Genomic DNA, 27,475 nt, shown 5'->3' on the forward strand with positions numbered 1-27,475 from the left:
GAAAACACTGGGAGTCCCAGTTACTAACTGTAGGAAAACACTGGGAATCCCAGTTAGTAACTGTCGGAAAACACTGGGAGTCCCAGTTACTAACTGTCGGAAAACACTGGGAATCCCAGTTACTAACTGTCGGAAAACACTGGGAATCCCAGTTACTAACTGTCGGAAAACACTGGGAGTCCCAGTTACTAACTGTAGGAAAACACTGGGAATCCCAGTTACTAACTGTAGGAAAACACTGGGAGTCCCAGTTAGTAACACAAGGAAAACACTGGGAATCCCAGTTACTAACTGTAGGAAAACACTGGGAGTCCCAGTTACTAACTGTCGGAAAACACTGGGAGTCCCAGTTACTAACTGTAGGAAAACACTGGGAATCCCAGTTAGTAACTGTCGGAAAACACTGGGAATCCCAGTTACTAACTGTCGGAAAACACTGGGAGTCCCAGTTACTAACTGTAGGAAAACACTGGGAGTCCCAGTTAGTAACACAAGGAAAACACTGGGAGTCCCAGTTACTAACTGTAGGAAAACACTGGGAGTCCCAGTTACTAACTGTAGGAAAACACTGGATGTCCCAGTTACTAACTGTAGGAAAACACTGGATGTCCCAGTTACTAACTGTAGGAAAACACTGGGAGTCCCAGTTAGTAACTGTAGGAAAACACTGGGAGTCCCAGTTACTAACTGTCGGAAAACACTGGGAGTCCCAGTTACTAACTGTAGGAAAACACTGGAAGTCCCAGTTACTAACTGTAGGAAAACACTGGGAGTCCCAGTTAGTAACACATGGAAAACACTGGGAGTCCCAGTTAGTAACACAGCATGGTAGCATTGTGGTTAGCACAATCGCTTCACAGCTCCAGGGTCCCAGGTTCGATTCCGGCTTGGGTCACTGTCTGTGCAGAGCCTGCACATCCTCCCCGTGTGTGCGTGGGTTTCCTCCGGGTGCTCCGGTTTCCTCCCACAGTCCAAAGATGTGCAGGTTAGGTGGATTGGCCATGATAAATTGCCCTTAGAGTCCAAAATTACCCTTAGTGTTGGGTGGGGTTACTGGGTTATGGGGTTATGGGGATAGGGTGGAGTTGTTGACCTTGGGTAGGGTGCTCTTTCCAAGAGCCGGTGCAGACTCGATGGGCTGAATGGCCTCCTTCTGCACTGTAAATTCTATGAAAATACTGGGATGGGATTCTCTGACCCAGCCAGCCCTGTTTTCCGGCGGGGCGCACCCCCACCAGCAGCGGGATTCTCCGCTCTCCGTGTGTACTTAATGGAAACGCAAAGATATGAACATGCAAATTCGGTGCAGGAGTCGGCCACCCGGCCACTCGAGCCTGCTCAGCCATTCAATGAAGTCACGGCTAATCTGACATCACATTCCTGCCTGTCCCCAATGACCTTTCACCCCCTTGTTTATCAATAATTTATCTACCTCCACCTTAAAAATATTCAAAGACTCTCCTCACACGGCCTTTTGAGGAAAGTGTTCCAAAGACCCACAAACCTTTGACCCTCATCTCTGTCTTAAAAGGGCGACCCTGTAATGACCTCTCAGGATCTAATATGTCCATCAGATCACCTCTTATTCATCGAAACTCCAGTGGATACAAGCCAAGCCTCTCCAACCTTTCCTCATAAGACAACAATCCCATTCCAGGTCTAATAAATCTTCTTTGAACTGTTTGAGATGCATTTACATCCTTCTGTAAATAAGGTGATGTGTCAAGACTCCTCAGGATCCTCTATGCTTCAATCAAGTCGCTTCTTACTCTTCTAAACTCCAGCCAAACAAGTCTAGCCGATTCAACCTTTGCTTACAAGCCAACCCTCTCATTCCAGGTATTAGTCTTGTAAACCTTCTCTGCTTCCAACCCATGTTCCTGTCCTGAAGGATCGTCCACCTGGAAAGAGCCGCTGCCCCTCGGGATTCTAGCTCTTCCAACGTCACCACTGGCGAATGGCTGGTTGTGGTTCTGGCCACAGCTCATAACCCTGAGCATGGGACCCTTACCTGGCCCGCGGGGACGAATTGCAAATCTGAGATCTCAGGAAGGAGGAGGAGGAGGAAAGTTGGTGAGTTAATATCATCAGGAGAAGACAACAGGGTTGGTTTGGCCTTTTTTTTTAGGGCATGAGTGTGGTGAGAACTTGCTGAAGGGGGTAATTGAAGGACCATCAGAGCGACGTCAACCGAGAGACAGAAAGAGAATGATAATGCCAGACAAGTTGAAGTTGAAATGGGAGGTATGTTTTTTTTCCTTTAAACAACAATTAACGATAGTTTCATCGTACCTGTTACTGATACTACCTTTTAATTCCAGAATTGTCAACCATAAATTCCACCATTCGCCATGGTAGGATTTGAACTCTCCCCCAGAATGTTTGCCTGGGCCTCTAAATTAAGTCCAGGGGCATTACCACTATGTCGCCATCTACCCTTATCACATATACTTTGATATAATAACAAGATAACCTTGCTTCAACCTTGGCATTGGAGATGTCAAGATATGGGTTGACTTTAGGCAGTCATGCTTTGTCCAGTTACTGCCGCACCTTGTCCTGCTCTCAGATATCAATCTGGGTTGTGTGCACTATGGAGTATGGAGCACAGTAGTTAGCACTGTTGCTTCACAGCGTCGGGGTCCCAGGTTCTATTCCCGGCTGGGTCACTGTCTGTGCGTAGTCTGCACGTTCTCCCCGTGTCTGCATGGGTTTCCTCCGGGTGCTCCAGTTTCCTCCCACTAGTCCCAAAAGATGTTCGGTAATTTGGGCATTCTGAATTCTCTCTCAGCGTACCCGAACAGTGTGGCGACTTGGGGCTTTTCACAGTAACTTCATTGCAGCGTCAATGTAAGTCTGCTAGTGACAATAAAGATTATTATTATATGTTCCTTCCTACCTTTCTTCATATAACTCTATCAACATATCGTTCAATTCTTTATTCTCTCATGGACCTACATAGCTTCTCCTTAAATGCATCTATACGACTCGCCTCAACTATTCCCTGTGTTATTGGCTACATCGGTAAAAGAATTCTTACTTAATCTCTCCACTGGATTTAATTGTCACTACCTTAAATCCATGCGCCCTTGTTCTGGTCTCCCCGGCAGGTGGAAAGCTTCACTCTTTCCATTAAATCCTTCCAAAAGTTTAAAATCTTTCACCACCCCTTCAACTTTCTCTTTTCCAGATTGATTTGGAGTCCCGCTCAACTAAAAAAAATGATTTTTGCACCTCCAATTTACTGACCAGAAATCAGTGAGGAGGTTTGACAACCTTCACGCACTGTGGGCAAGTACATTGGCCCCAGTGACCGCCAAGTCAACCTGCTGTCCTCTCAATCAGCCTAAACATCCGCTTCCCAGACTCATAGATTGGGCGGACGGGGAGGAAATCAGTCTGGACAACACGATAAAAAGATAAATGTATGCATTTCAAAAGAAATATGTAACTCCACAACCTTATACAGCGAGTGGAGACGGAATCGGGAGAGAATTTCTAACCCCCCCCCGTGACCACTCCTTGAATGACACCAAGGTTGCCAACAGTTTCCTTGATGACTGCAACGCATAAATTATTTGGAGTGTGGAGGGTGGTGGCGGGAGGGGGGGGGGGTGGCGTGGGCCGGGGAGGCGGGAGTCGCTGGCTTTGAATGGTGATACCTCCCCTCAACCTTTCTTTGTACAGTCAATAGCATTTTCCATCTGTGTTGAATTAATCTAAATGAAGACCACATGAAACAGATACAGAGTTCAACGAAGCCTTCACGGGAATGATTTATTAAAAAAAGAGGTCATTCAGAAAACCAAAGTGTTTTTTAAAGGCTATGGGCTCGATTCTCGAAGTATCTTCATGGAGTCTGTTTTTTTTTTAACTGTCTCCCCCTCCCCCTCTCGTGGTTTATTCCCATTTAGGCTTTCTCTGGAGGTGAGGGAGAGGGGGAGGAAGGACCAACAGGCCAGAATATTCCACAAATCTAACTTACTGCCAATTGGACTCCAGAGGAAACGAGGGCAATGGAGATTGTGGCTGGGCCCTAAAGGTGACGGATAAGTCAACCTCCCACTTTGCATCTCTGTTACCGGGTGGCGCGGTCGCACAGTGGTTAGTACTGTTGCTTCACAGCGCCAGTGTCCCAGGTTCGATTCCCGGCTTGGGTCACTGTCTGTGCGGAGTAGAACATAGAACATAGAACGATACAGCGCAGTACAGGCCCTTCGGCCCACGATGTTGCACCGACATGGGAAGTCAAAAACTAAAGGCCATCTAACCTACACTATGCCATTATCATCCATATGCTTATCCAATAAACTTTTAAATGCCCTCAATGTTAGCGAGTTCACTACTGTTGCAGGTAGGGCATTCCACGGCCTCACCACTCTTTGCGTAAAAAACCTACTTCTGACCTCTGTCCTATATCTATTACCCCTCAATTTATGGCTATGTCCCCTCGTGCTAGCCACCTCCATCCGCGGGAGAAGGCTCTCACTGTCCACCCTATCTAACCCTCTGATCATTTTGTATGCCTCTATTAAGTCACCTCTTAACCTTCTTTTCTCTAACGAAAACAACCTCAAGTCCATCAGCCTTTCCTCATAAGATTTTCCCTCCATACCAGGCAACATCCTGGTAAATCTCCTCTGCACCCGTTCCAAAGCTTCCACGTCCTTCCTATAATGAGGCGACCAGAACTGTACGCAATACTCCAAATGCGGCCATACCAGAGTTTTGTACAGCTGCAACATGACCTCATGGCTCCGGAACTCAATCCCTCTACCAATAAAGGCCAACACACCATAGGCCTTCTTCACAACCCTATCAACCTGGGTGGCAACTTTCAGGAATCTATGTACATGGACACCGAGATCACTCTGCTCATCCACACTGCCAAGAATTTTACCATTAGCCAAATATTCCGCATTCCTGTTATTCTTTCCAAAGTGAATCACCTCACACGTCTCTACATTAAACTCCATTTGCCACCTCTCAACCCAGCTCTGCAGCTTATCTATGTCCCTCTGTAACCTGCAACATCCTTCCACACTGTCTACAACTCCACCGACTTTAGTGTCATCTGCAAATTTACTCACCCAACCTTCTGTGCCCTCCTCTAGGTCATTTATAAAAATGACAAACAGCAACGGCCCCAGAACAGATCCTTGTGGTACGCCACTCGTAACTGAACTCCATTCTGAACATTTGCCATCAACCACCACCCTCTGTCTTCTTTCAACTAGCCAATTACTGATCCACATCTCTAACTCACCCTCAATCCCCAGCCTCTGTATTTTCTGCAATAGCCGACCGTGGGGAACCTTATCAAACGCTTTACTGAACTCCATATACACCACATCAACTGCTCTACCCTCGTCTACCTGTTCAGTCACCTTCTCAAAGAACTCGATAAGGTTTGTGAGGCATGACCTACCCTTCACAAAACCATGCTGACTATCCCTAATCATATTATTCCTATCTAGATGATTATAAATCGTATCTCTTATAATCCTCTCCAAGACTTTACCCACAACAGATGTGAGGTTCACCGGCCTATAGTTACCGGGTATCTCTACTCCCCTTCTTGAACAAAGGGACCACATTTGCTACCCTCCAGTCCTCTGGCACTATTCCTGTAGCCAATGATGACATAAAAATCAAAGCCAAAGGCTCAGCAATCTCTTCCCTGGCTTCCCAGAGAATCCTAGGATAAATCCCATCAGGCCCCGGGGACTTATCTATTTTCACCTTGTCCAGAATTGCCAACACTTCTTCCCTACGCACCTCAATGCCATCTATTCTAATAGCCTGGGTCTCAGCATTCTCCTCCACAACATTATCATTTTCCTGAGTGAATACTGACGAAAAGTATTCATTTAGTATCTCGCTTATCTCCTCAGCCTCCACACACAACTTCCCACCACTGTCCTTGACTGGCCCTACTCTTACCCTAGTCATTCTTTTATTCCTGACATACCTATAGAAAGCTTTGGGTTTTCCTTGATCCTACCTGCTAAAGACTTCTCATGTCCCCTCCTTGCTCGTCTTAGTTCTCTCTTTAGATCCTTCCTCGCCTCCTTGTAACTATCAAGCGCCCCAACTGAAACTTCACGCCTCATCTTCACATAGGCCTCCTTCTTCCTCTTAACAAGAGATTCCACTTCTTTGGTAAACCACGGTTCCCTTGCTCTACCCCTTCCTCCCTGCCTGACTGGTACGTACTTATCAAGAACACGCAATAGCTGTTCCTTGAACAAGCTCCACATATCCAGTGTGCCCAACCCTTGTAGCCTACTTCTCCAACCTACACATTCTCCCCGTGTCTGCGTGGGTTTCCTCCAGTTTCCTCCCACAAGGGGCTGGTTTAGCACAAGTGGGCTAAACAGCTGGCTTGTAATGCAAAACAAGGCCAGCAGCGTGGGTTCAATTCCCGTACCGGTCTCCCCGAACAGGCGCCGGAATGTGGTGACTAGGGGCTTTTCACAGTAACTTAATTGAAGCCTACTTGTGACAATAAGCGATTGTTATTATTATTACGTCCCGAAAGACGTGCTTGTTAGGTGAATTGGACATTCTGAATTCTCCCTCAGTGTACCCGAACAGGCACCAGAGTGTGGCGACCAGGGGATTTTCACGTAACATCATTGCGGTGTTAATGTAACAACAATAAAGTTTATTCTTAAATTCATTGTCTCCCATTTTAAACTGTCTCCAGATGGGATGTCCCATACTTTGCAGGGACCCAAGAAAGATTTGAAGTTGCTTTGCCTATGAGGAAACAACATTTATTATAATTTTTGAACTAGATATAGAGATGTAGAATTTCTGATTCAGAGAGGATTATTGTGCAGGAGGCAGCCAATCGGCCCATTAAAGCTGTGCTGGCGTTTTGTTAACGCAAATTGCAAACTAAAGGCACAACTCTGCTCTCCCTATTTCTCCCTCTGCTTCGATTAAGGTCTCCGTCCATTCTTACTCTCCTGGTTCCAGGGACACAGCAGATTGAAGCCATCATGCAGCTCTCCCATTTCGAGTGGCGTGTACACATCCAGACCATCTTGGAATGGGCCCCCTCCCACTACTGTCATGCAATATGCCTATTCTGGTCCTGTTACCAGGAGCTGGGTACGTGAGATTATCATGCAGCGATTGGGGCCCTTCTTAATACCCTTATTAATATGCAGCAGAACAAACAACAGATAAAGTCTACAGCTGGGGAATGGAGGAAAGTATGGGTGACCAAAATGGGAATGAGAAGGAAAAACTTTCTTTGATTCTCCATCTCAGTAATATGATGGAAAATCTGTACTGGCGACCGTTAAGATAAAACCTTCACAAATTGTTGCAGTATATTTTGAAGGGATTTTTAACGGTTGAATTTTCCCTCCTCCTCCTCTCTCCCTTCACTGTTGTAGTAAAGAAAATTGGCCATAATGCCAGATGACCATAGGCCGCTTTCTCCTTTGAGGGGGGAGAGCTGGCTGATGGTGATTTAACCTGAGGATCACCACAGGGGCAAGGCTGAGAAGGCGGGGCCTTCATGAATAACCTCAGTTAGTACGGGGAATTGAACCCGTGCTCCTGGCCTTGCTCTGCATCACAAACCAGCCGTCCAGCTAACTGAGCTACCAGCCCCCTTTGTCGGGAGCGACTTTTTGCCAAAGGCAGCAGCACACATAGGTACTATCTTGCCATTGTTCAGGGTAATCTGTCTCTTTAAGGATGTTATATTAATTCCTTCAGTGCACAAGTTAATGATCTTAGAACCCTTTAATGTAGAACGGTTAAGGAAGAAAACAAATATAACCTGAAATTAGTACTAATCGCAAAGAATCACAGAATTGTTACAGCCTGCCTGCAGACGGAGACCTTTCAGCCCATCGGGACTGAACAAGCTCCCCGAATGAGCGACTCATTTAGTGCCACTCTCCCGCCCTCCCCATAACCCGGCAAATTCTTCCTCTCCAGATGACAGTCTAATTCTCTTTTGAATGCTTGAACTGAACCTGCCTCCCGCACACTCACAGGTAGCTCATTCTGAAACGCAACCACTCACCGCGTGAAATAAATTTCCCTCGTGTCACTTTAGTTTCTTTTGTCAATTAATTTAAGTCTGTGCCCATCCCGGTCACCTTGAGACGCCAGTGGGAGCAGTTTCTCCCCGTCTACTCTGCCCATGCTCCTCACCATCTTGAAAATCCCCATCCCCGGGGGGGCTGGTTTAGCTCACCAGGCTAAACCGCTGGCTTTTAAAGCAGACCAAGCAGGCCAGCAGCACGGTTCAATTCCCGTACCAGCCTCCTCGGACAGGCGCCGGAATGTGGCGACTAGGGGCTTTTCACAGTAACTTCATTGAAGCCTACTCGTGACAATAAGCGATTTTCATTTCATTTTTTTCATTTCATTGCCTCTCAGCCTTTTCTCCTCTGAGGAAAACAATCACAAATCCTCCAATTTATCTTCATAACTGAAGTTCCTCATCCCTGGAACTATTCATATGAATTTAATCTGCACTCTCTCCAATGTCTTCACATCTTTCCTTAATTGCGGTGCCCAGAACGGACACTGAGGTTGAACTTGTGTCTTATAATAGTTCAACGTAACCTCCATACTCTTGTAATCTATTCCTTTATTCATAAAGCCAAGAATACTGTCCGTTTTATTAACCCTGGTCTCAACCTGTCCTGCTACCTTCAATGTTTACCCATTGTCCCTGTTCTCCTGCACACCTTTATTTTATATGGGACGAAATTCTCCGACCCCCCGCCCCGCCGGGTAGGGGAGAATCCCGCCCATGGTCTCCATATTCCTCCTACCAAAATGAATCACTTCACATTTCTCTACGTTGATCTTCATCTGCCACGTCTGTCCACTCCATCAATTTTTCTATGTCCTTTTGAAGTTCCAAACAAACCTCCTCACAGTTCACAATGCTTCCAAGTTTCGTACCTTCTGCAAAGAATGTCACTGTATGTCATGGATATTGAGCGCTGCTTTGCAAGGGTATCACTGTAATTGCCCTACCTGAGCCGTTTGTTCCTCTTCCTGCTGTGTTCGCTGAGGCTGTTGAAAGAAAACAGTCGCAGTCAAGAATCGGTGCGGACAACTTGTTCATTGCATCCCACCCAACATTCCAGAAACTCTGCCCAGCACCGACAGCTGGGAAGAGGAGAGATGAAATCTGTGAACATTTCACAAGAAGATCTTGCGCTTCGAAAGAACAGTGTCGCATGCTTGAGGGGCTCTTAGCCCCTGACGTACGATGACGCACTATGAAGTGTTGCCATGTGGATAAATCTGGCAGCCATATTGCGTACAACATGACGCCTTGAAGTCTGAGCGAGCCAAATGACTGGTTTAATGTGCTAAGTGAGCGAGGACTGTTGGCCAGGACAGCAGTAAAATGTCCCATGTTCTTCTTCAAATAGAATTGGTACCTTTCGGCCTTGGAAAAAAAGATTCTGCCTGGCCAGAGCTACCTGCCCTTGGCTAAAAAAGATGACCAAGGCATCGCTCATGGTGATAATGATCAGGAGCAGGAACCCTGGCTGATTTGTATTTCACCCCCTGCATCACTGGGTGCTGAGACCGAATTAGAATCTCAGCTGCTATTCCAGCTGAGATCGGTAAATTTAATGTCTTGAATTTATTGGTCTTGGCACCTTCCTGATCGGGCATAGTTAAGTGACACATTTACATAGAATGTAAATGCTAGAATGTAAATGCCGGGGGGCAGCACGGTAGCATTGTGGTTAGCACAATTGCTTCGCAGCTCCAGGGTCCCAGGTTCGATTCCGGCTTGGGTCACTATCTGTGCGGAGTCTGCACATCCTCCCCGTGTGTGTGTGGGTTTCCTCCGGGTGCTCCGGTTTCCTCCCACGGTCCAAAGATGTGCAGGTTAGGTGGATTGGCCATGATAAATTGCCCTTAGTGTCCAAGATTGCCCTTAGTGTTGGGTGGGGTTACTGGGTTATGGGAACAGGGTGGAGGTGTTGACCCCGGATAGGGTGCTCTTTCCAAGAGCCGGTGCAGACTCGATGGGCTGAATGGCCTCCTTCTGCACTGTAAATTCTATGAATTCTATAATGTACAATACAGAAGGAAGCCATTCGGCCCATCAAGTCTACACCTTACCACACCTCCACCCTATCCCCCTAACCCAGTGACCCCACCTAACGTTTTTGGGCACTAAGGGGGGGGCACTTTAGTAAGTCCCGTACACCTAACCTGCATCTTTGGACTGTGGGAGGAAACCAGAGCACCCGGAGGAAACGCACACAGACACGGGGAGGAAGTGTAAACTCCGCACAGCTATTGACCCAAGTCGCGAATCGAACCTGGGACCTTGGAGCTATGAAGCAACAGTGCTAATCACTGTGCTACCGTGCTCAAGTGGACGAGTTCACTTTTCCAACGTGTCATAGTGGAGTGCAAAGACAGCCAACTTGCAAGAATTTCCAAGTATTTGATTCAACATGTTCCTTCCTGCACCGGAAGAATAAAATAATAAATATTGAACAATTAAAATACTCTTCAGCATGCAGACTTCCTTTCATGACCGAGAGATGGAGAATAATTCACAAGTATCGCTCAGCACCGATTCATAAAATTGCATCGCACCCTCATGTTAACTCCAACATTCTGCCAACAAGCAGCAACTCGCAAAAACAGGTAAAACAGCAATTGAACTAGAACAAACACCATTTAAGGAACATGTTGACCCTGTGATCAATGTAGGAATTTCATATATATTGTATTTTATGTGTTTGCTGCAGTAAGCGTTAAAAGGCTGGGTTCGTGTGTGTATGACTGCCGCAGTAATGTTTTTTAAAGATCCTGGTTTGCAAGGCAGCTAAGCTTTTTGGGAGCCGGGGGTGCAATTAAAGCATCATAAAAGCTTGGGCTGATGGAGTTTTGTTTGGATTAAGAGGGTTCCCTGGGGAGTAGATAGTTGGAGACATTGTGTTTCAGCTCTGTAAAATGTTGTAACTAATAGGAGGAGCTCGAGTCCCAGGCATTTTCCAGAAAAGCAAGTGGTGCAATTGGGAGATGGAAGTCAAACTATGAAGGCAGTTTCTGAAGACTTCAGCTGGAGGTCCTGCATTGTTCTGACAGGGTCAGATCTTTCTTTAAAACAGACTCAAAAGATCTTTCTTTTTCAAAGTGGAGTGTTCAAGACATTGCCACACAGCAAACTGTAATTAATAGTGGAATGAGAACTGAGACGGTTTTGTTGTTTGAGTGGGAGTAAAGATAGCAGTTAAGGGTTATTGTGTCATTGTACTGATTAGCATTGTTTAAGGGGTAATTGTAAGTTGTTTTTTGTGCGACATTAAAGATCTTTTAATACTGTGTTAATAATAATGTTTGTTTTAATATACCATGGGCGGGATTTTCCAACCCCCTGCCGCGTCGGAGAATCGCCTGGGGCCGGCGTCAATCCCGCCTCTCCCACCGGCGTGGATTAAACCACCTACCTGACCGGCAGGAGCAGGCAGTGCGGGTGGGCGCCGGGGTCCTGGGGGGGCATGGGGCGATCTGACCACGGGGGGTGCACCCACGGTGGCCTGGTCCGCGATCGGGGCCCACTGTCTTCACCATGGCGAAGGCGGAAGTGACCCCCTCCCTTGTGCATGCGCCGGGATGACTTCAGCAGCAGCTGACGTTCCGGCGCATGCGCGGACTTACGCCAGCCGGCGAAGTCCTTTCGGCCTCCGCTGGCATGGCGCCAAAGGCTGTTCGCGCCAGCCGGCGGAGTGGGAACCACTCCGGCGCGGGCCTAGCCCCTCAAGGTGAGGGCTTGGCCCCTAAAGGTGCGGAGACTTCCGCATCTTTGGGGCGGCCCGACGCCGGAGTGGTTCACGCCACTCCATCATGCCGGAACCCCCTGCCCCGCCGGATAGGGGAGAATCCCGGCCCATATCTTTATTTTGCCTGAAATCACTTCTGGAGCGAAGCATCCTTTCCTCACAGTCTTACAAAATTAAAATAAAATATTGGGGCTTCTGTCCCGTATCTTAGTCACTGTTGGGGTCTGGTCTGGGATCGTAATAACTCTTTGGACTGATATGGAGTACACTCCCAATATGGAAAGAATGGAGCTGTTGAGGGAGGAATGTCGACCTCAGGCCAATGGGAGAAACTCTTGGGTCCCTTTAAAGAGTGCAGTTGTATCTCCAGCACCTTTCTGAGTCACCAAAGCGGGGACAATTCAGCACAATGTCTCATGCACAGCATGTTCATACTACAGAACCAAGTGTGTGAGTGTCTGACATCTTGCACATTGTACAATGTCCCAGGCAGTCACTAGGAAGTTCTCAACTCCACTTTGCATTGAGTTGCTTTATTTCTCAGTGAAGGCCCAAACTGTGGTGACACAAGGCGGCTCAGTGCTTTGTGTTAGGGGAGGAAAAAAAATACAACTGGCCAGATTCCTATTCCCCATTACCACCCAATTACCTGTTCGATCCTCATGGCTGGATCTCTCAGGTGAGGATGGGACATTTTCACAGTCGATTAGGCTGCTGACACTCGGGGGGAGATTTTACTGGCCCCTCGGGTGGTGAGCCAGGAGGCAGGGGGTGGTGTGGAAGTATGATTGGTACATTCTCCCCCTGTGTCCCTGCAGGGGGAGAATGTGCGTTCTGTACCAAGACACACAGCGAGCCGACACTGTTGATTTCGGAAGTGTATGGTTTGGGGCCGTGGGTGAGACAAGGGCAGCCGATTCTGACTGGCAACACATGCCTCCTTACTCCCAGTTGAAGCTGGCACTGGCACCCAGTTGAAGCTGGCACTGGCACCCAGTTGAAGCTGGCACTGGCACCCAGTTGAAGCTGGCACTGGCACCCAGTTGAAGCTGGCACTGGCAGAGGTAAACTGCGGCAGAAAGAAATAGAAAGAACCTGACATTTATATTGCACCTTCCACAACCTCAGCATCTCCCAAAGTGCTTTACAGGCAATTAAATGCTTTCTTCAAGTGATCACTGTTGCAATGTATGAAACTTGGCAGCGCATTTTGTGCACAAGGTTCCACAAACAGCAGTATGATAATGATCAGATAATCTGATTTTTGTCATGCTTGGTGGAGAGATTAACGTTGGCCAGGACACGAAGGAAGAAAACACCTGCTCTCCTTCAAAGCAGTACCAGGGGATATGGAAGGGCAGACAGGGGCCTCGCTTCAATCAGAAAGTTGGCAACTCTGGCAGGGCAACACTCCCTCACTCCTGTCCTGGGAATGTCAGCCCAGAATACATTACGTGCTCAAGTCTCTGGAATGGGCCTTTGAACTCGCAATCTGTCACCTTCCCATGCAATCGCAGAGGGTGTAACACCTGCCCCTTTACCTCTTTACCTGCTTAACATCCCAGGCCCAAAACACTCATTCCAGGTTAAGCAGCGTTTCACTTGCATCTCTTCCAATTTGTTCCACTGCATTCGCTGCTCCCAATGTGGTCTCCTCTATATCGGAGAGACCAAACGCAGACTGTGTGATCGCTTTGCTGAGCATCTTCGGTCTGTGCGCATTCAGGACCCTGACCTTCCCGTTGCTTGCCATTTTAACACAAGACCCTGCTCCCATGCCCACATGTCTGTTCTTGGCCTGCTGCAATGTTCCAGTGAAGCTCAATGCAAACTGGAGGAACAACATCTCATCTTCCGGTTAGGCACACTACAGCCTTCCGGCCTGAACATCGAATTCAACAACTTCAGATGATTAGCTCTACCCCACCTCGACCCATTTGTTTTCATTTCATATAACTGTCTTTTACCATTTCTTTCTTTCTTAATATACATTTAATTCCCCCCCCCCCCCCCCAAATCTTATCCACCTTTCCTGCACCTTTCTCCTCTTTGCTTCCCCCTTCCCCTCCCCCCACACCTACAGTTCATCCTCTGATGTTAGTTTCCCTGCTGTTTGACCTTTCACATCTTTTGTCCTCTCTGGGGACTGCCATTAACACTCCTTCCCCTTGGTTTCTGTGGCCATTAGCACTCGGTATATGTGGCCATTAGCACCCGGTTTCCCTGGGTTTCTGTGGCTATGACTCATCTTTCATTCTCACTCCACAGTATAAATATTTCCCACTTTCTCTGTCTGTTAGCTTTGACAAAGAGTCATCGGACTCGAAACGTTAGCTCTTTTCTCTCCCTACAGATGCTGCCAGACTTGCTGAGATTTTCCAGCATTTTCTCTTTCGCAAGAATGCTCTTCCCTGAACGACAGCTGACAAAGAGGCAGCACTCCAGGGCGCTGCCAATATCAGTCTATTTTGCAAATGGAACCTGGGTTAAAGTTGGCGACCTTTCTATTTTCCCCTTATAATCCAACGGTCAAATGTGGCCAACTATGGTTCCCTCAATGCCATCCCAGCTGAGACTGAATCTCAACACTGTCCTCAATTCAGACCTGGAGGAGGGGAGTGAATGTACTATTGCCAAGTTTGCAGATGTCACAAACATAGGGATGGGGGAAGGCAAAGTGGTGAACATGACGCAATGAGTCTCCAGAGGGATTTTGACAGGTTGAGTGAAAAAGCTTGGTGGCAGATGGAATGTAATGTAGGTAAAAGCGAAGTTATGCACTTTGGTCGGAAGAATGAAGGAGCTGAATAGTATTTAAATGGGGAAATATTGCAGAAAGCTGCAGTTTCAGGATCCTCATGCATAAATCACAGAAAGCTGGCCTGCACGTTCAGCAGCTCATCGGGAAGGCAAATGGAATGTTGGTCTTCATTTCAAAGCGAATGGAATATAAAAGTGGGGATGTCTTGCCAAATCTATACTAGACATTAGTGAGACCACATCTGTTTTGGTACCCGTGGGCAGCACGGTAGCACAGCGCCAGGGTCCCAGGTTCGATTCCCGGCTTGGGTCACTGTCTGTGTGGAGTCTGCACATTCTCCCCGTGTCTGCGTGGGTTTCCTCCGGGTGCTCCGGTTTCCTCCCACAAGTCCCAAAAGACGTGCTGTTAGGTAATTTGGACATTCTGAATTCTCCCTCAGTGTACCCGAACAGGCGCCGGAATGTGGCGACTGGGGTCTTTTCACAGTAACTTCATTGCAGTGTCAATGTAAGCCTACTTGTGACAATAAAGATTATTATTATTATTGAAAATATACTGGCGTTGGAGGCAGTCCAGAATAGGATCAAGTTGATCCTTATGAAGAGCGGTTGAATAGGTTGGGCCTATACCCATTAGAGTTTAGAAGAATGAGATGTAACCTTATTGAGACATATAGGGCTGGATTCTACGATTTTGAGGCTATGTCCCCACGCCGGCGTGGGAACGGAGGTGTTTTATGACCGAAAATTCGGCGTAAAATGGCCACCGATCCTCCACTTGGCTGGGGGTGAGCAGGACGGCAGCTGATGCGGCCGGAGAATTGTCAGGTCCGTAGCCGTGCAGGCGCATGGCGGCGACCTGCAACGGCTGTGCCGTGCAACATGACGCCGGCTGCTTGCGGACCCGGCTCGCAAAATAGTGCCCCGCCCTTTGGCCAGCTTGTGAGACCCGGACCCCCCCCCCCCCACACCTTCAAGTCCCCCCTGCCCACGGATCGGCCCTCCCCCGACAGTGGCTGCACTGGACTGACTCCGTAGCCGCCACGCCGAGTTCCTGACGGATGACGGCACACGCAACCGCACAGTCGGGAACTCAGCCGGTCGGCAGCGGAGCATCGGAGGGCCGGGCCTCAGGCAACGTCCTGAGGCCGTCTGTACGGCGCACGCCATAATCTGGTCGGAAACAAGGATTCTCCAGCCGATCGCCGAACGCGATTTCGGCGTCGGCGGCCGGAGAATTCAGCCCCTAGAATTCTCAGGGGGTCTGACAGGGTAGACGCTAAGAGGTGAGTCTAGGACCAGAGGGCACAATCTCAGAGTAAAGAGTCACCCATTTAAGGCAGAGATGAGGAGGAATTTCTTCTCTCAGAAGGGAGTGAATCGGTGGAATTCTTTACCACAGAGGGCAGTAGAGGCTGGGTCATTGATTATGTTCAAGGCTGAGATGACAGATTTTCAATCAGCGATGGAATTGAGGTTAATGGGAATAAGGCGGCAAAGTGGAGGGTGAGGATTATCACATCAGATCTGTCATAATCTCATTAAATGGCGGAGCAGAAGTGCTAAATGGCCGACTTCTACTCCTGCACCTTCTGGTCTTGTGGTCTTATTTCAGATTGGATGAGCTCAATCCGATCATCACTAGACACTGCCTTAACCATTAATTTCAGCACAAAGCTGTTAATTGCGTACCTCTGTTCTGGCATCTGATGAGTCCCCTCAATACAGCCTTCACATTTGACCATCAAAATACAGAAACGGACCTCTTATTTTATGGCCTCCCCTCAATTTGCATTGATGTCACTAGCGGACTGCATCATGAGGCAAGAGGTGATTAGCTCTGCTGAGATTCCACGGGTGACTTCATCGGTAGAATCAAACCCAAGTGGACTGTCAAATTAATGTCCATAGAATCCACAGAATCCCTACGTAGAAGAAGGAGGCCATTTGGTCCATCGAGTCTGCATCGACCTGCTGGAAGAGCACCTCGGCCCACTCCCCCACCCTAACCCGCAACTCTGCACATTGATCATGGCCAGCCTACCTAACCTGCACATCTTTGGAATGTGGGAGGAAACCGGAGCACCCGGAGGAAACCCACGCACACACGGGGAGAACATGCAGACTCCACACAGTTACCCGAGGCCAGAATTGAACTCGAGTTTCCTACTTTACTCTCAGTTGAGTGCTTCATCAGTGAAGTCATGTGTTGGAAAGCTAATTGTGGTGATAATAATTGCCCGCCTCACATTTGGGAAGGTTGATTTGAGTTTGTTTGGGGCCTTCAGAATGCAGGATCCCAGGGTCCCAGGTTTGATTCCGGCTTGGGTCACTGTCTGTGTCGAGTCTGCACATCCTCCCCGTGTCCGCGTGGGTTTCCTCCGGGTGCTCCGGTTTCCTCCCACAGTCCAAAGATGTGCAGGTTAGGTGGATTGGCCATAATAAATTGCCCTTAGTGTCCAAAATTGCCCTTAGTGTTGGGTGGGGTTACTGGGTTATGGGGATAAGGTGGAGGTGTTGACCTTGGGTAGGGTGCTCTTTCCAAGAGCTGGTGCAGACTCGATGGGCCGAATGGCCTCCTTCTGCACTGTAAATTCTATGATCTCTATGATCTATGATCTCTCTGGCTTCCCTAAACTCTGCTTGAAAAGTCAAACCAGGCAAGTGACTGAAGAATCACTGCTTCAACTGAGGCTCAGCAACCAGTGCACTGGCTGCCGAGTGGAAAGGTCGTGAGATCAAGGCCCGCTCCCTGACCGGAGCACAAAATCTAGGCCGGAACTGCGGTGCAGCACTGACAGAATGCTGCCATGTCATAGGCACAGTCTCTCAGTTAAGGTGTTAAACCTGTCACCCCTGTCAGACTAATGCAAAAGATCCCACGGCAACACATTGAAGAAGGGCAGGGGAGTTATCCATCCCCATTGACATGGCCAATATTTATCCCTCAATCACCAATACCAATCCACGATGGGAAATGGATCGCTGGTTCACCTTTGCCTTTTGCTGGTGATAACTTCCAATAGCACAATAATCTGGCATCTCTGTTTATTAACTCTGGTAATTGGCAATAATTTGGAAATGTCCAAAACCATTGACAAATTGTGACTTGGATCATTGGGCAGCACGGTAGCACAGTGGTTAGCACTGTTGCTTCACAGCTCCAGGGTCGATTCCCAGTTTGGGTCACTGTCTGGTGTGGAGTCTGCACTTTCTCACCGTGCCTGCGTGGGTTTCCTCCGGACGCTTCGGTTTCCTCCCACAAGTCCCGAAAGACGTGCTGTTAGGTAATTTGGACATTCTGAATTCTCGCTCTGTGTACCCGAACAGGCGCTGGAGTGTGGCGACTAGGGCATTTTCGCAATAACTTCATTGCAGTGTTAATGTGAGCCTACTTGTGACAATGAAGATTATTGTTATTATTAGTGGGGTGGGGGGGTTGGGTAATGCCTTGTGAAGAAAGTGTGGACCCTCTTCTTCTCATCTGGCTTAAGTTCATGCCAGTGCCCAACAACATTGACCTGCATTTGTGTAACGCCTTTAACAGAACAAAGAAAATCCCGACCCACTTCACGGGGGATATAGCCGAGACAAAAGCTGGATCAACGAAAGTCTTAAAGGAGGGTGGAGGGATTTAAGGAGGGAATTTCAGAGATGGAATCTAAATGTCTGAAGGCATGGCTGCTATTGGTTGCTGGCCGTGAATGGTAACCATCCCAATTCTATCCTAAAGCTAGTAGACAGGGAGTCTACTACAAGCCTTGGCCCTTTACCTATGGGTTAATAGTAAAGAAACATCAGTCTTGCCACAACCAGGGCCTCAGGGTTCACATCTGGTGGCTCCTGAACGCTCCTGTGCCGTTTAATTCTAATCTTCATATTTCACCTCTTCATCCCTGGTCTTATTTTCTTCTGGTTCTGTTCCCTGGCAGTCCAGAAGTGGGATTTGCAGAGTTCCTTACTGAATGATAAGAAGCGACAGGCGTTTAGGGAGTAAATTCCAGGATCTGGGGCCTTGATGGTTGAAATCATGATCGCCAATGGTGGGGGAAAGGTGGTGGGGGCTCTGGGGTTGGTCGTGGCGGCGCAGGGTTGCAAATAATAAGAGCAAAGGAAGAGAGTTGAGGTTAGGGTAGAGTTGTAAGGCTGGGGAGATTATAGAGTTCGGAAAAGGTGAGGCCTGAAAAAGATTTATCGGCGCAGAGCCGGGCGCAACGGATGAATCCCGCAAGAATCCTAAACCAGGCTCCACGCCGGGCGCAGGGCCGATCGTAAGTCGCCCGACTCTCTCCACCTGGCATGGTCACGATCATGCCCTCATTGGATATTTAAATGAGCCATTCGGCCCGCTTTCACCTGGCGCCTGGGGAGCCAATGGCCGCACCCTCCACCAATGTAGGGCAGGCATAACGGCACCTCGGGAGGTCTCGTAGGCCATTAGAGATCCCCGGGTGATTGGGGACAGGGAAGGGTGATACCCTGGCACCCCCCCCCCCACCGGCACCTGGGCACATTGGCACTGCCAGCCTGGCATCCTTACAGTGCCTCCTGGGCACCGTGGCACTGCCAGTAACCAGGGGCACAGCCAGGGCGACCAGGCTGGCCACGCCAATATGCCAGGCTGGCGATCTCGAGGTGCTCAGGTGCCAGGTTGACATTGTACGGGGTCAGGCCCAGGGTGTTGGCGGAGGGGGGTGTCCTTGACCATGGTGGGGGAGGGGGATTCCAGGGGCTCCTAGAAGGCTGGGGGCACCCAGAAAGCCAGGGAAGGCGTCTGGGGGCTGAAGGGGCGGGGGGAGTTGGGGGGGGGGGGGGGGGGGGGGGGGGCTTCCAGAGACTGGGGCAGCCGGTCAAAATGGTCATTCTGCGAGGAGCCGGTCCTGCTGGCGAGCTCAGCTCACCAGGGCAGGGCACCAACTAAAGTGTGGTTTTGGCAGGGAGAAACCCACCAAGGCCCCAAAAAATGGCCAAGACCTGGTGAATTGTGGGGTGAAACTCAGCAGTACAGCCGCTGAGGAACACCCCGCCAAACGCGCCCGAAAACGGACTTAGTTCCAAGTCCGTTGAACCGCGCCCTTAAATTTATCAGATTTGAGTTCTTGATGGTGGCCATGCCAGTCAGCGAGGGAGCAATGTTCGGGCAGTGCTTGATGCAGTGTGGTACAATCCACATGGTAAGTTAAAGTTTACAGAGGGTAGAAGGTGGGAGGCTGTCCAGATACTTGTGGAAACGGCGGAGTCAGAGGTGACAAATGCATGGATATGTGCAGCAGCATCATTCAGGTTGAAGATGCGTGACGGAGATGTCACTGCCCGTTCGCTGTGACGGAGAGGAATATGACGTCGGAAGCCCAGCTCAATGTCAAATAGGCGGCCGGGATTAGCCTGAGGCAATGGGTGGGATGGCATCGGTGGGTCAGTGGGTCACTTGATTGTGCGGCCAAGTTTGAGAGCTGGATGCAATTGTGGCTGATGTAATACTGACTGTCAGACGGCAGTGAAGTAGTGGCGGGGTTGAGGGGTGCAGGCGGAGTGCTGTTTTAGTGCAAAGCGGATGCCTCGCGAGGGGGGGGGCAGCATTGTAGAGGAGGATGCGCAAAGGGAAAATACCCTTCTGCAAGGCCCTGGGTGTGGACAAGGCAGTCATCGAATTTACAGTACAGAAGGAGGCCAATTGGCCCATCGAGACTGCACCGGCTCTTGGAAAGAGCACCCTACCCAGGCCCATGTCTCCACCCTATCCCCATAACACAGTAACCCCACCCAACACTAAGGGCAATTTCAGACACTAAGGGCAATTTATCGTGGCCAATCCACCTAACCTGCACATCTTTGGACTGTGGGAGGAAATTGGAGCTCCCGGAGGAAACCCACGCACACACGGGGAGAACTCCACACAGACAGTGACCCAAGCCGGGAATCGAACCTGGGACCCTGGAGCTGTGAAACATTTGTGCTATCCACACTCTACCGTGCTGCCCTTTGGATGGATAAAGAGAGAGCAGAGCGAGGGCTGTCCAACTCAGCTGGACAGTGAAGAGACGCCAGAGGAAGATGGTTTTGTTGGTCCTGTCCAAGAGTGTCGAAGGTTTGGTGGTGGTGGGTGGAGTTCACCCCGGAAACCTGGGCCAGTAGCTATCTCGCAACCAGCACACTACAACACGGGGCCAGGTCGTTGGTCTCATTGCTGTTTGTGGGAGCTTGCTTTGCACCTCTTGGCTTCCGGCAGTATCGACAACACAAAAGCATTTAATTGGCTGTGGAGTACTTCTGGGACAGCCTGAGGTCGCGAAAGGCGCTACACAAATGCAAGTCTTCCACTTTCTGGAAACACATCTTTTTTGTTTTGCCCTGAGACTCGGTCACCCTCTGCCTCGCTCCGGCCTTCTGTCTCGTCGATTGCTGCTCCATAAAGTTCCGCGCGCTGTTCGTTTTAAACATTAAAGTCTGCTGAACAATTTGCAAGTTGCTATTAGTGGCGGCGGTGGCTGCCAGCCTCTGTGTGGCCGTCACTGAGCAACAGCCAGCTCCTCAAGAGGTGAAAGGCAGGCTAGATCTCCGAGAGATCCTGAGTGTGCAGACAAGTTTGCATTCCCAGGTAAAATTCCAGCCCATTTGCTGCCAGTAACTTCAGCAGGGCTGTTTTCCTTAAGCTAATAAACGTTTACCAGATGGAATTTAGCTCCAGGCCAGCGCTGGCATGTGTCCAGGCCTTTAGTCTCATGTTCAACAAGCACCGTGGCCCCCCCCACCCCCACCCATGTCCCCCCCCCCCCCCCCCCCTCCCCCCCCCCCCTCCTCCTTCCAATTCCTCCCCCCCCCCCACCCGCCCCACGAACCATCAGGAGAGATTACAAACAAGCACAAGCTGTTTTTGGCAGGGCTGTTTCTGTTTTATGAATGGGGCAAGTTTGGGCCATTTCCACCTACAAACACCACTCGAACTCGTCAGGAGGAGCAGATTTTCCCAGGCTTCTCCATAAGCCAAAAAAAACTCTGGACAGCAAAAACAAAATAAAAAGAGAGAGGGAGCGAGAGAGAGAGAGAGAGAGAGAGAGAGCCAGCTTGAGTTTTTCAAATTGAAGCCGGGGTGAGCCTGTGTTAGGGAAATCCCAGTTATCGACAGGTTTGAAGTCCTCAAACCCAGAGATTTTAAACTCTTTAAAAAGAAAATATGAAAGGCCAGCCTCCTCGGGCGTAAATCAGCCTTCCTCAGCAGGCCCCAAACACCTGTTATTGTTTATGATATTCTCTCATTGGCTCGACTGCCTGGGCCGCATGATTCCGGGCGAGGCTATGCCAGTCGAAAAGGTGTGGTCTTTCTCAATCGTCCTGCCTGATTGTTAAAAGTTGACGGGCTGTTCGGCATCGGGGGGAATCGCAGTTTATTGTACCTGAAATCAGTGTCAATGCACATGCACTGTCCAGGGAGAATCACAGGGAGAGTGCGACCAAGGTGTTTCCCTTCATTATGGCTCAGCAGGTCTGAGGCCATTCGTACTCTTTCAAAACGAAACTGGGCGGGTTTCTCCGTTGCCCGAGCTCGTAATTGGCAGAGGATCGACTCCCAAATTGGGGTCGCCGCCGGTTCGACGGCAGTCAGCCATGCTCTGCCTCCTCAGAAATGGAGTCATCGGGTCGCGCGCCGGTGGAACGGCGTTTGGGCGCCATCGGCCGGCCATTCTGCAATGCTCTGCCCACGATGGGCCGAGTTCCCGACGGCACGGGACACGGGTGGTCTCAGCCGTGCGGGAACCCGGCGTGGCGGCTGCGCACTGTGTCCAGCGCCGCCACACTCGGCCAGGATCTATGACGCTGACCGTGGCGGGGGCTTCCGCGAGGGCTGGGGCGACTGGTGGGGGGGTGACCAGGGGGTTGCATTTGGTGGGTCAGGTCCACACACGGCCGGCGCCATGTTGTTCGGTGCGATCGCTGCAGGTCATCAGCCATGCGCATGCGCGGCCAGAGAGCCAGCCATTCTCAGCGCGGGAGCCGGGGTTTCGCCCGGCGTCGCTACTAGCCCCTCACCGGTCCCGTAATCGGTGAGGGTTTCACGCAGAATCTTTGGTCGTAAAAGACCACACATGTTCCGTTGGCGTCAACACTTAGTCGCTGAAACAGAGAATTCAGCCCACTTACATTGAACTTTTGCTGTTTTTCTTCCTCATATTGTAGGTTTGGGTCCTTTTCTCTCATTTTGCAGTGCGTCAACGGGCCCAGTGTGGGTTAGAGGCAGAGTAAAGACTGCAATTTGTATCTTCTCCCCTCCCTTAAAGAAAGTAATGTTTTACCTTCAACAGGCCGGAACTGCCGATGTCGGATAGCCCCAGCCATAGGGTGGGATATTTCCATCCCGCCCATCACCGAGATTGTCCGGTCCCGACCAAAGTCAACGGACATGTGGCTGGGCCGCTGGATCTCCTCCAGCGGGTGGCTGCTGCGATGGGTCCAGAAAGCCCAGGCCTTAGGCCCTACCCTCTCTCACTGCGTTGGCAGCTGGGACAAATTGATCGGCACAGTGGGCGTTCCTGCACACAATGGACTGCAGGCGTTCAAGAAGGCAGCTCACCACCACTTTGCCAAGGACGATTAGGGACGGGCAGTAAACGGTGGCCTTGCCAGCGATGCCCACATCATGTGAAAGAATATTTAAAAATGCCAACTTTCCATTTACTCGAAATTTCATGTCGCATGGAATAAGATTCAAACCTACCCCATAATCAAATATCTGTCCTAAACTATCCTATTAAGGGTTCCGGCGAAGATAGCCGGTAGAATGAGGCCCACTGTTGTTCAGATTGACGGCCAGTTGGCACCTTGAGAGGATAGCAGGGAGGTCAGCCGCAGAGCCTATCCAGATTTGGGCATTGGAAGTTGTTGATTTTGATGTGCTCTGTCCCGGGTCCTGGGTCTTCACATCAATCCTGCGCTCGATCTCACGCTGGCAGCGTATTTTCCGTCGACAGATGCAGTCCGCCATTGGCCAGAGGCGGGAAACGTGTCGCGGGGGGGGGGTTCACCGTCGGCAGCACTGGAATATCCTGCCGGCGGCAAGGCTCGGAGAATTTGGGCGAGAATTTTCCAGATAATTGGTCACCACGTCCAGGCTGAGTATCCACTGACATCACTGTGTCAGCCAATGAGATGGGGGGGGGGGGGGGGGGGGGGGTGGAGCCTATGGCAGGACTCTCAGCAAAGAAGGGCTGGCTCGGTAAACCGAGGTCCCGAATTTCACCAGAACAGGGAGGCTCCCTGACTTGGCAAAAAATCACGGAAATGGCCAAAATTTCTAAGTCCCAGCTCCGAATGCAACATTCCCTATTTTTGTGGAGGCAGGACTGGAGTCGGCCCGGGGGTCACACATGCAAGATTCACAGAGACAACTGACCATTTAAATCACTGAATTTCCTGCATGGAAGTGGGATTTTGGAAGGCCAGGGTGTGAAGACCAGACTGTGCAGATTAGACCAGATAAGAGGAAGTCTGAACTTAGTGATCAGTTTGGACAGCCAGGGGACCCCTTTGGAAAATGAACCCTTTGATAGGGGACTGGGACACCTTTGGGAGAGGTAAGGCACCCTTCAAAATAGTTAGAATTAAAGATGGCTTTTTGGTACAAGCTCATTGGAACCGCCAAGCTGTACAGGAGTTTTCATGCTGTCCATTAAATGTCACAATGTCATAGAACAGTTAAACTACCCAGAAAATGTCAAAGCTGTCCAGGAATTTTCAAGCTGTCCATTAAGTGTCAAACTGTCATGGAATGGTCAATCTGTCCAGGAACTGTCAAAGCAGTCCAGGAACTGTCCAAGCTGTGAGTGGGCATGGAGAGGGTAAATCTAAAGGATGGTGGGTGGGGACATGGTTTGGCATGAGTTGGCAATAGGTTAGCAAAGAATTATGGATGACTGTGATGGGTGGGTGCATGGGTTGGCATGGGTGGGTCATTTGGTGGGCGTGGGGAGGGTGGGGAGTGAGGGCTGAAGGGGCATTTTTTGATTTATTATAATTTCATTCCGCCCCAACTATCATTTCAGCCTGCACCCCTTGACCAATATCTGACTTGCAGACAGCCATTTTGAAAGGTCATATTAACTGAGGCTGTAAATCTCCCAACTCTGTGAGCCTGGCGCGGAGACAAAAATCTAGGCCGGAGTCTGTTTAAACATTGCACCGGAGCAATCAATCAACAGGGTCTATTTAAAAAGAGTCTCCATGAACTACAGTGAAACAGAATTGGGCGGCATGGTAGCACAGTGGGTAGCACAGTTGCTTCACAGCTCCAGGGTCCCAGGTTCGATTCCCGGCTTGGGTCACTGTCTGTGCGGAGTCTGCAACGTTCTCCCCGTGTCTGCGTGGGTTTCCTCCGGGTGCTCCGGTTTCCTCCCACAGTCCAAAGATGGGCTGGTTAGGTGAATTGGCCTTCGGGTCCAAAAAGGTTAGGAGGGGTTACTGGGTTAGTGGGATAGGTGGGAAGTGTGGTTTAAAATGGGGTGCTCTTTCCAAGGGCCGGTGCAGACTTGATGGGACGAATGGCCTCTTTCTGCACTGCAAAGTTGATGATTCGATGAAGAATCCATGACAAAAACTACAGCAAAGTCTCCCGATATAGGCAGGACTATTTCTCCAGCAAGATTCAGCCAGCAGAGGATAGTAAAACTCACCTTAAGAAGAGTCGCACAAAACGTGAACTCTGTTTCTCTCCCCATAGATGCTGCCTGACCTTGTGGGTTTATCCGACATTTTCTGTTTTTAACGACAGTAAAATGAATCCCACCATTTACATCTGTGGGTGAGTGATTGGAGAGTTAGCCAATGAGCTCCATTCTGGCAGGGTGGAGTGGTTCAGCAAGTCTGACGTTGCTGCTGAGCGAACGGACAAATTAACGTGCCTTCCGCACAAGTGCACAGATTTACTCATTTCACCTTGGCAAAACAGAGACCGGTCGTGGACAGATTAATGAACGTCAATCACAAAAAATTGGTGCATGTGCACCTTCTGCACAAGCTACCAAAAATAACAGGTATTGTGACACGGGAACGGAGACACATTTCTCACATATCACTGGCACCAATGCAGATGGGAATGGTAATGCTACTAAATCAAAGCACAGAAATTGGTGCTTCTGCCGATCTGCTTCATGCCAGCTTCCTGTCACCCTCTTCGTCATATCCCGCGTGTATTTATCCAGCTTTCCCTTAAATGTATCAAAGCTTTCTTTAACTCAACATTCCTTATTTGTTCGTGGCATGCGAGCATTGCTGGCAAGGCCTGCAGTTATTGCCCACCCCAATTCCCCTTCAACAAGTTTTCTTTTATTCGTTCTTGGGATGTGGGCGTCGCCGGGCTGGGCCAGCATGTGTTGCCCATCCCTAATTGCCCTTGAGCTGAATGGCTTGCGAGGTCATTTCACTGGGGTGAGCTGGGGTGGGGGTGGGGGGGTGGAGTCGGCAGTTAAGAATCAACCGCATTGCTGTGTGGGCCTGGAGTCACATGTAGGCCAGAGTGGGTAAGGGCGGCAGATTTCCTTCCCTAAAAGACATTAGTGACCCAGATGGGATTTTACAAAGACCCCTCCCACCCGGCTTACTCACTCTTCTAACTTCTTCCATCGGTCAGGAGATACAAAAGTCTGATAACACGCACGAATAGGTTCAAAAATAGTTTCTTCCCCACTGTTACCAGGCTCCTAAACGGCCATCTTATGGACTGACCTGATTAATACTACACTCCTGTATGCTTCACCCGATGCCGATGTCTATATGTATTTACATTGTAGACCTTGGCTGGGATTTTCCGAGCCCACGCATCGCAATGGCGGAGCCCAGCGAATCGCCGCCAGTCGCGCGCGTGCGGTCAACACGGCGTCGGTCGGGGGCCGTTGAAAGAGGACCCCACGATGATACTGCGCTGGCAACTGGCCAAGTTCCCGCCGATGTGGTTCTAACATAGTGCCACCCGGCGACCTGGGGGGGGGGGGGGGGGGGCTACTTCTTCGGCACTGGCCCGCTGTGTGGCTCCGCCATGTCGTGTGGGGCCGCTGCCATAGGCGGCCACCGTGCCCAAGCGCGGACCCGCGGCCGGAAGTGCAGGGCAGCCGGCGCTGTGTGGACTACTCCAGGACCCAATAAGCCCCCTTAAAAATGGAGAATCACCCCGGACTTTCTAGAAAAAAGTCCGGAGTGATTTGCGCCTGTTTCCTCGCGGGTGTGGGGACATAGCCCCATTATTGGAGAATCCCGCCCCACGTGTTGCCCTATTATGTATTTTCTTATTCTTTCCATGTACTAAGTGACCTGTTTGAGCTGCTCACAGAAAAATACTTTTCGCTGTACCTCGGTAAACGCGACAATAAACAAATCCAAATAAATAGACTTTTAATTCCAGATTTTTATTGAATTCAAATTTCACCGTCTGCCAAGGACCCGGGACCCCCCAGAGCATTACCCATCATCAGAACGGTTCACAAGATGACCGATTGGCTGGCAGGTGGACTCCGATTGGTAGAGGTGTTGCCATGGAGTCAACTTGCCAACCAGTCAGCACTTCCATCCCAGACAGTATAAGTTGCTGTTTTCTCCTCATACTGGTCTTCTTGCAAAGTGTTCTGATGAGTGCAGTATGGGAAGCTTCGACGGGTCTCTTTTTTCAGCAATTATATATTTATTAATTGAATTTAAATTTCCACAGCTGCCACAATGGGATTTGAACTCATGTTTCCGTAACATCAGTCTGTGTCTCTGAATTACAAGCCTAGTACGTTTCCACTACCTTCCTGTCCCAATTAACTGGCCCTGGTTGGAGAACCTTGATGTGGAGATGCCGGCGTTGGACTGGGGTGAGCACAGTAAGAAGTCTTACAACACCAGGTTAAAGTCCAACAGGTTTGATTCAAACACGAGCTTTCGGA

General features: G+C 49.7%; 1 protein-coding gene across 3 annotated transcripts in view; it reads right to left on the bottom strand.

Moving 5' to 3' along the window:
* Window positions 1-27,475, bottom strand: part of LOC119973828 (high mobility group protein HMGI-C-like) — a 168,826-nt gene that overhangs the window by 52,816 nt on the left and 88,535 nt on the right. For 2 of the 3 annotated variants that reach the window (XM_038812281.1, XM_038812280.1), the window contains exon 4: window positions 9,019-9,057. The exons of the other annotated variant lie outside the window; for it this stretch is intronic. In XM_038812281.1, the coding sequence (XP_038668209.1) occupies window positions 9,019-9,057 (39 nt within the window). The remainder of the gene's footprint in view (window positions 1-9,018; window positions 9,058-27,475) is intronic. 3 annotated transcript variants of the gene reach the window in all.

This window comes from Scyliorhinus canicula, chromosome 11 (assembly GCF_902713615.1).
Source record: "Scyliorhinus canicula chromosome 11, sScyCan1.1, whole genome shotgun sequence".
NCBI lineage: Eukaryota > Metazoa > Chordata > Chondrichthyes > Carcharhiniformes > Scyliorhinidae > Scyliorhinus > Scyliorhinus canicula.